Source organism: Vicia villosa, linkage group LG5 (genome assembly GCF_029867415.1).
Source record: "Vicia villosa cultivar HV-30 ecotype Madison, WI linkage group LG5, Vvil1.0, whole genome shotgun sequence".
NCBI classification, from domain to species: Eukaryota; Viridiplantae; Streptophyta; class Magnoliopsida; order Fabales; family Fabaceae; genus Vicia; species Vicia villosa.
The window spans coordinates 117,994,680-118,004,916 of NC_081184.1; the positions used below are offsets into that span (position 1 = coordinate 117,994,680).

The 10,237-nt window shown below is 30.6% G+C and overlaps 1 protein-coding gene across 1 annotated transcript; it reads left to right on the forward strand.

The window, feature by feature from the left end:
* The first annotated feature begins 1,927 nt into the window (after positions 1-1,927).
* On the forward strand, positions 1,928-6,819 carry LOC131602174 (inactive leucine-rich repeat receptor-like serine/threonine-protein kinase At1g60630). The gene is made up of 3 exons (XM_058874192.1): positions 1,928-2,369; positions 2,546-4,305; positions 6,044-6,819. The coding sequence occupies exons 2-3, from the start codon at positions 2,946-2,948 to the stop codon at positions 6,706-6,708; spliced, it is 2,025 nt and encodes a 674-aa protein (XP_058730175.1). The 5' UTR covers positions 1,928-2,369; positions 2,546-2,945; the 3' UTR covers positions 6,709-6,819.
* The last annotated feature ends 3,418 nt before the right edge of the window (positions 6,820-10,237 follow it).

Below are 10,237 nucleotides of genomic sequence, written 5' to 3' on the forward strand. Positions count from 1 at the left end.
TGTGATAATGATCATATTGTTTGCTCAACTTGCTATGATAAACTCAGGAACAAGTGTGACAAATGCTTAAAACAAATTAACCTAACAAGTTGTAAAGTATATGAGGATCTATTGCAATCTATCAAGTTGCCATGTCCGAATGAAAAATATGGTTGCAGGGAGACAATTCGTTACAGTGGAAGGAGGAAGCATGGAGAAGAATGCATCGAAACATTACTATAATATTTTGTAAAAAATATTAATATGAATCGATTGTTTTTTTAAGAATAAATTTTTTCTAGAGATTAGCTACGATTTTAGCTATGTATTAGCTACGAAATTTTATGGACTCAAGTTTCATCTTGACTTTAGCTATGTGGCATGCCACGTCAGCATATTTGACAGGTGGCATTGTCACGTGTTAGTGTCACGTCAGCTCTGTTAACGGAAGTTAGCAGGAGGGACCAAAAGTGTGGATGAAAAATATTAGAGGGACCATTCTTTGAAGGAAATGTTTAGAGGGATTAAAAACGAAATTTGATATATTTAGATGGACCAAAAACTTATTTAACCCTTTTAGTTATATTAGCTGAAAAGCTAAAAAGCGCTAAAAGCTCTTTTTATGGCCTTACCAAACAGACTCTTAGTTTCTCTGATGTGTATAGAGAACAACACGTAATATTGAAAAAAAATTATGTCTTATAGTTCATTCTAAAGAGTGATGTTTACGAGTTTGGAACAAATTTAGATGAGTTATATTTATGGCAAAAATTAATAAACAAATGCTTTTATATTTAAATATATGAATCTAACCTCTTGATTAATAGTGAAATCGAAAAAATAGATCTTAATTTTTAAATTAAAAAGACATCACTTTTAAAAATAAATAAAAACACATACCGCAGTAGTTGAAATTCGAAACATATTTTCTAAATTAATTATCTCCTCAATCATCTTATCCAACAAAAAGAATAAATAATATTTTTTTTTCAAAATTATTAATTAAAACTTGACGGGTCCGGAAAACAATAGCTCCACTTTCAAGCGGTATCAAATCCGAGTAAGCTAATCTATATGATCCACTTCACATTAATCCTTCATACCCAAACTTGAGAAAAGAAAAAAATTCCATAGTCCTTGTCCAATTAAAGTATATCATAATGAACAACACAAATAACATTGAACTTTTGCTGAACATAATATAAATTTGACACTCTAAATCTCGAATTCTACTCTAATCATGATCATCCATTAAGGCTCAACTAAAATATAAATTTTCTATTAAAAAAATCCCAATTACAAGTCCTTGCAAGGAAAATGATAGCCACTACTAATTCAGAATCTATTTATCTAACTCACTAAACATGTTGTTTTCGAGCAAGGTTTAACTCTAAAAAAGTAGACTCCAAAGTTAAGGCCAAATAACATTATACTAGTGATTATGAAGTGTTTTGATGAAATTCCCTATTAGTCTCCCACATGATCCCTATTAGTTGGTAGCCATTAACCTTGACCTTATTTGAATTCTATGATAGATATTCATAACTTATGTTTTGTCGTTCTTAATTACTCCACTTACTACATATATTCTACAATCCCATGCCACAAAATATGAGCGCACGATCTCATGCAATCTCCAATAATCAATTCTTGATAGATAGGAGTAGGAGGAGTAGGACCCTTATTTTGGCTTGGTCTATGACTCTACTATGTTCAACCAAACACAGGTACAAAAACAAATGTCCTCTTCATTTCACATCTGTTTTGTTTTCCCCCCTTTTTTTCATTTTCTAATCTAAACATGCTAATTAATTTTCAGACCAAACAAAATCATTAATATTATATGTAGACACGCTATATAGAAAAAAAAAAAGGTGTTGCTGTTTTTATAGACTGATGAAAAAAAGAGCAAAAGATATTCAATATGACACAGCTGGCAAGAGTCAATGATACTGATACACGAGCTCAACTACACATCCATGGTTATTTAATTGTACCACGTGGCAGGTGTTGTTGTTACTTTTTTGTGAAATGCCATTTATATCACTCTTCTCTTTTGCCTTCAATTCTATCACCTATTTCCTGTGTTAAAAAAAGGGCCCTAAACAAAGGAAGAAAAGGGGGGCATGTTTTCTTATGTCATAGTGTCATAGTTCTTTCTCTCTCTCAAATTATAGAGTTTTAGCAGCTGGATTTTGGAACCAACACTCCTCAGTCCACACCATGTGTGTTACTGTCACAAATATTGTTATTTACATGTAAATAAACATACAAATTTCACTTACCAAATTTTCAAGAAAAGTTCAAACCATTTTCAACCTGTTTGTTTTCACAAGCCATTGCAATGATGATTTCAATCAAAGTATTGGATCCCACTTTAACCCAAGAAAGTAAGTAGTTAGAAAGCTAGTACTAGTACATGCATGCTTTTCTTTAGTTTATTTTATTACATTACATATAAAAAATTACAGTGTGTGTAGTGTGTACTCATTTTGTTTGCTTGTTGGTTCAGTTGTTGTTGTTGACTGTTTGTTTAATAATAATAACAATGTTTCTGTTTGTGCAGTTTTAACAATATAGAAAGAAAGAAATCATAGAGAAAAGAAAAGAATGGTTATTTTTGGTGTTTGGTTACTGGGATCATTTCACCTTCACGTGACAGTCCTGCCATTGTGTCCGTGAGTTTTACCACCACTTTTTTCTGCACACTTCAATGCCAATGATGTGTTCGATGAAATGCCTCAACTAAAGTTTCTGCAATGCATGAATGAATAATGTGAAGCAAACCAACCACAAATTGTAGATCTAATGAGTTAGAACTATTTGAGGTAGTTTTAGTAGGTGAATCAACTTCTACCCAACATGCATTAAAAGTTTCGTTAACTTCCACCAAAAATCAACAATGTCTATTCAATAGCAATAGCTTCTACTACAACAATAGGTCTTGTTTGGGTCCTCTTCTTAAAATGAAGAGATTCTCTTTTCGGTTTTTCATCATTTATCTACTTTTTCTCTTCTTCACTCCTCAATTAGCTAGATCACAAAACGATGATTCAAAACCACTTTTAGCTCTAAAATCCTCCATTGACATTCACAATAAACTTCCATGGCTACAACAAGTAAACGACGACGTTTGCACTTGGTCAGGTGTTAAAGAGTGTTTCCAAGGAAGAGTTAGAAAGCTAGTACTCGAGTATTTCAACTTAACCGGGAAACTAGATTCAGATATCTTAAACCGTTTGGATCAACTTCGAGTTCTTAGCTTCAAAGGAAACTCACTCTCTGGTCAAATCCCTGATCTCTCAAATCTCGTTAATCTTAAGTCTATTTATCTCAACGATAACGATTTCTCCGGCGAGTTTCCGGTTTCTGTTTCGATTCTTCATAGAGTCAAAGTTATTGTTTTATCCGGTAATAAAATCTCCGGCGAGATTCCGGTGGATTTGCTTAAGCTTTCTCGGCTCTATGTACTGTACTTGCAAGATAATTTGTTTACCGGTTCGATTCCGAGTTTTGACCAAACCGGACTTAAGTATTTGAATGTCTCGAATAATAGACTCTCCGGCGAGATTCCGGTGACATCTGCATTGATTCGGTTTAACGCGTCGTCGTTTTCAGGTAACTTAGAGCTCTGCGGTGAACAGATCCACCGGGAATGTAAAAATAAGACTCTGTTATCGCCACCGCCGGAGGGAGTGGGTCCGGCTGGAGGAAACGCGAAAACGACGTCGTCGAAGTCGAAATCGAACCGTACGAAACTGATAAAGATAATTGGAGGAAGTGTTGGTGGGTTTGTTTTGTTGTTAATTTGCTTGATTTTACTGGTGTGGGTAATTTGCAAGAACCGTAGGAAGAGAGTGGGTTCTTCTGGAGCAAGACGGACCAATAAGGGTAATGCTGACGTGGCAGCTACAGAAGGTGAAAATCCTGGAGAAGGGGAGGGTAGAGGAAGTAATTACGAGGCGAAACAAGGTGGATTTGCTTGGGAAAATGAGGGTATAGGGAAACTGGTGTTCTGCGGAGCAGGGGATCGTGAAATGGGGTATAGTTTAGAGGATTTACTTAAGGCTTCAGCTGAGACATTAGGGAGGGGTATTATGGGAAGTACGTATAAAGCAGTTATGGAATCAGGTTTTATTGTTACTGTTAAGAGGTTGAAAGATGCAAGGTACCCTGGGTTGGAAGAGTTTAGGACACATATTGATTTACTTGGGAAGCTTAGACACCCTAATCTGGTCCCACTTAGGGCTTATTTTCAAGCTAAAGAAGAACGTCTTCTTGTCTATGATTATTTCCCGAATGGAAGCCTCTTCTCTCTTATTCATGGTACGCATCTCTTTAATTTTACAACCTTATGTCAATAAATTTGTTATATTCTTTTTATTAGTACTAGTATATGAAAATGTGGTATTTGTTAGAAGTTATAAAACTATGATTATATTGTGTGTTGTTTATATCCTGAAAAGTTGTGGGGAGTGTGACCTAAAAGTTGATTATATTTTGATAATGGGTCCTCATCCAATAATATGTATGCACTGAATGTTTATTGATGTTGATTAGTAGAATAGAGAGGGATTAGGGATTTAGGGATAGAGACAAAAAGTGTTGCTTTCCATGACCAACAGATTAACGAATTAATGTAATTATAGACTTTTAATGAATTAGTATGAGTGATCTGAATCTGACAACTCATTTATGAATGTGACCCCATGTTAGTGTTGTCCCTCTCATTCAACCATTCAAAAATTAAAGAGTGCTGAACGGTTTTGTGCTTAGTGTATAGCCACGTACTTATACAGTGATATACTATTTAATTTTACATGAGATTTGGAATGTTTAAATTACGACAATTAATCTTTGCGTGATTTGTTGAGGGAAAACGGATCCCTGTGGTCAATGTTTTGATGCATTCACTCCTTCAATGTATTAGTAGCTGTTTGATCTTAATCCGACGGTCCAGAAAAATAAGTTTGATTTTCATTTTATAATTTAAAAAACACAAGTTTTAAATCAGAACTGTTTTTGTCAAAAAAAAAATCAGAACTGTTTGATTTTAATCAGACGGTAAAAAATGTTTGACTGCATGACAGCAGAAGTTGTGCTACTGCAGCAAATCGTGGCCCATTGTCGGGTTGGGTACTATGTCTAACAAAAACTCCTGATTCAGTCAAAATTTTATTTTGAAAGACTGATATTATACTCTTTGATTTTTTAATAATGGAAGTTGAAATGTTCATTTCAATAATGTTCATTTCAATAATAAAATTCTTAAGCATGACAAATTAGACTTCTTTTTCATATTATATATAGTAGTTGTTGTTTGTCCCTTCAAATATTTTTGTAATTATGCATGAGTCTCTTTACTGGAATCACTATTATTTACCAAAGTAAAGGTGAAGGAAAGTAACATGTTGGATACACAGCAGTGTTTCCTTTCATAACTGTTAAAATTTTAAAAGCTGTTACATTACAGATATAAATATTTGCATAAAGAAAAGTGTTATTCCTTTTGCTGGATAATGCAAAAAGTGAGCATAAAGCATAAGCATTATACCTAACCATGGAACGGCTTTCTTGTTCATTAATGTAAAGGATGAGATAAAATACTTTATGGCTGTGCATTTAACAAATCAACAAATTAGCCTTACTTTTTTCTCTTAGAAATAATGCTGGAATCATAAAATCCTAGACTAGAAAGTAACCAATCATGCCAATTGCTATGTATTTAGTTTTGCTTTGTTTCTTTATTTAATGTTATTGAGCTTTTTTAGTCTATGCAGGCTAACCATCATTGACCTTTGTAAAAGTGGTACACATTTTTATCATATGATTGAAGTTGTCTGTGTTTGTTGCATGGCCATTTTGGAATAATCAATTTTAAATCAAAATATAGATGCAGTTTTTGTGAAACAATTATAGATTCAACTATTAACAACACTCGTGTTTTCTTTTGCTAAGGAAGTAAATTGAATAAAAACTTCTGTATTTTGATATTGCTGTAATACAAATTAAGTAATAGATGTACCAGAGGACCTGTTGACAAATTACTGACTGTAAAATGCAGGATCGAAAACATCGAATGGGGGAAAACCTCTTCACTGGACATCATGTCTTAAAATCGCAGAAGATCTAGCAACAGGCATTCTCTATATCCACCAAAACCCTGGCATGACACACGGAAACCTGAAATCTTCTAATGTGTTACTTGGTTCCGACTTTGAGTCCTGTCTCACAGATTACGGTCTCAATGTGTTCCTCAATCCCGACACAATGGACGAACCAAGTGCCACTTCTTTTTTCTATAGAGCACCCGAATGCCGCAGTTTTCAGCGGCCGCAAACTCAATCTGCCGATGTATACAGCTTTGGTGTCCTTCTCCTTGAGCTTTTGACAGGCAAAACACCCTATCAAGACCTTGTTCAGGCACACGGCTCAGATATACCTCGATGGGTTAGGTCAGTACGTGAAGAAGAAACCGAGTCCGGAGATGATCCTGCCTCATCAGGCAATGAAGCTTCTGAAGAGAAGCTTCAGGCTCTTTTGAACATTGCAATGGCATGTGTTTCAGTTAGTCCAGAGAATAGACCTACAATGAGAGAAGTTCTAAAGATGATAAGAGATGCAAGAGGGGAAACTCATGTCTCATCTAATAATAGCAGTGATCATTCACCTGGTAGATGGTCAGATACTGTTCAAAGCTTGCCAAGGGATGAACATCTTAGCATATAATTTGAAACTTTTTTTTTATGCATTCTTATTTTTCCTGAATTGGTTATTGAATTGAATATTGGTTTCGGACATGACTAGGTGATAATGCTGTAAAGACATACATTCTTAATCTCTTGCTTTGTGATTAGATGTTGGTTAGAGGTAAATTAATGGATATGGATTCATATCAATGATTCAGCTTGCAAAAGATGTGGAGAGCAATGCTTTCAGGTTTTAGATTTTTTGTTTCTTCTATTTTTTTGGTTTCCCGCTAACAAAACTCAAAGATAATGGGCGATGCTAGGGGATGAAAATACTTGTTTTTTTAGTGCTTCGACTATTGTTCAACCTCATAGCGACAAAATTCATGGTCAAACACTTTCCAATAGTAACAGGATTGATCATGACATTTTGTTGTTTTCATAAGATGAATATCAAAATATCTAAAGCTTTCTTTTCCTCAGGTGTTCCTACTATTAAGGTCAACCATTAGAAAATGCCTTGGTTTTCTTATTCTTCACGGAAGAACTAAGATTCTAGACTTTGAGTTCATTGTTGAGAAAATGCAAGCATGGTTGAGTAAAAAAAGCCAACATTGAATGTAAATATGCTATGTGAAAATACATTTTCTAATTAAGTATTAAAGATAATCTCTTAGAATAGATTTGAGTAAAATATGAAAATATTTAACACAAAAATAATTTATCAGAGTTAGTTATTTTCCCTTTACATAAAATATTTTTCCTCTTTTTTTGGTCACCAAACAAAAAGTATGAGAAAGATATTCAAAAAATAATAAATAACTTTTTTGAGACGAGTGCCAAAATAAACTTAATATAAATAAATAATTATACATAACTTAACCAGAATAAAACGCAAAAGATATTCATAAATATAACATTGAAGTATAAAAAATAATTTTTAGAAGGAATGATACAGAGATTAATCAAAAAGTACTTGTCACAACTAAGATTAGAAACATAAACAACCAGGGTTGTACACTGCATATTCTAAGGGTTAGTCTAATTCCATGAATCGATTAAATTCTTCATCATTGAGATTATTGATGAACAACTATAGCTCATATAAATAAGAGCTTCCTGTGGAATGATGGACATTTCTTTAATTTTGTAAGGAAGCCTAGTCAATTGAGCTAGAAGGACAAGAAGAAGACATAATGATTTCTTTATTTCTGTCTAGTGGAGATGTAGAATTCGGAAGAGGCGCAATGGTAGGTGAAACAATGGTGTTTACCCAGCTGAAAATATATGCAATTTCTATAGTGATTAAATATACATGGCTAAATCACTTGATACTAAAACTGACCTCAAACCGAATTAAACCGATGATGATGATATATATATATATATATATATATATATATATATATATATATATATATATATATATATATATATATATATATATATATATATATATATATATATGAGAATGGATTATTTGACGTCAAAGTATTAATTTTGACACCAAATCTTATCCGTTTATTATTATTAATCTAAAGGTTAATATACATTCACTTATAACTAACACATTAGTTTTTTAAAGAAATATATCCTAACCTTTGAATTGTTAAGAATAAAGGGGTAGGATTTGGTGTCAAAATTAATATTTTGACACCGGTGTCAAATGATCCCCTCCATATATATATATATATATATATATATATATATATATATATATATATATATATATATATATATATATATATATATATATATATATATATATATATATATATATATATATATATATATATATAAGAATGGAAAAATACATTCTTTCATTAATGAGTAGGTTATAGTTAACTTTGCAGCATCTTAGAACAAAGTACTAGTCTCTTCAACATTAACATTTTTTCAAAGGTCTTTTACTTTTATCCGATCAGGTGTTCAAATAAAATAAGGAAATTTATTTTCCTACCTCCCTCTTTTCTAGATCATCTCCGGTAAAAAAAACCCAAAATACCCTCACTTCGGAAATGCATTTCCGAAACGCTTTTTCTTTTTTCAAAATTTGTCTTATTTCGGAAATGCACTTCCGAAAACACGAAAAAAAAGGTGTTTTCGGAGATGCATTTCCGAAAACACCCCTTTTTGGGATTTTCGGAGATGCATTTCCGAAAACACCCCTTTTTGGGATTTTCGGAGATGCATTTCCGAAAACACCTTTTTTTGGAGGGGGTGTCTTCGGAGATGCATATCCGAAATATTCCAAGACCAAATTGGTCTTGGAATGTTTCGGATATACACTTCCGAAAGAATTCAATAATTATTAAAAAATTAAAATCAAGGTGAATCAATACAATTAATAGGTATAAAATCACGGTGAATCAATAAAATGAAGGTTAATCAATAAAATCAAGGTGAATCAAAATTTCCTAAACAATTTTAAAGTTAAAAATAATTTTTAACTTATATAAATATATAATATATAAATATATAATAATTATTATAAATTAAAACACTTATTTTTTTAATTTTTATAATTATTATATAAATATATAAATATATTTATAATTAATATATAATAATTATTATATAAATATATAATAATTATTATAATTATTATATAAATATATAAATTAAAACACTCATTTTTTTTATAAATATATAACGATTATTATAAATATATAAATAAAAAATTATAACCTATTTTGTATGTGAAATTATTTTAATTTTTTTAATTAAAATTATTTTAAATTTTAAAATATGAATCAGGATAGAAATATATAATAGCTATTATTCATAACTCATAAATTATATCAATATATATAATTATTATTATTATTCATTACTCATAAATTATATCAAATTTATGATATGTGAATTAATTAATATCCTAAAATTAATTTTTGGGATTTTTTTAGATTTCTTTTTGTTGTTTCGGAGATGCATCTCCGAATTAGTCAAAATACCAATTTTTGGGATTTTTCGGAAATGCACTTCCGAAGTCTGGAAAAATTTAGAAAAAAAATATTTAGGAAATGCATTTCCGAAGCAGGGTAAAATGAGATTTTCGCTGGGGTGACCCCCATAGGGAGGTGGGTAAAGAAAAAATCGAAGGTTAATCAATAAAATCAAGGTGAATCAAAATTTCCTAAACAATTTTAAAGTTAAAAATAATTTTTAACTTATATAAATATATAATATATAAATATATAATAATTAATATATAAATATATAAATATATAAATATATAATAATTATTATAAATTAAAACACTTATTTTTTTAATTTTTATAATTATTATATAAATATATAAATATATTTATAATTAATATATAATAATTATTATATAAATATATAAATATATAATAATATTTATAAATATATAATAATTATTATAAATATATAATAATTATTATAATTATTATATAAATATATAAATTAAAACACTCATTTTTTTTATAAATATATAACAATTATTATAAATATATAAATAAAAAATTATAACCTATTTTGTAAGTGAAATTATTTTAATTTTTTTAATTAAAATTATTTTAAATTTTAAAATATGAATCAGGATAGAA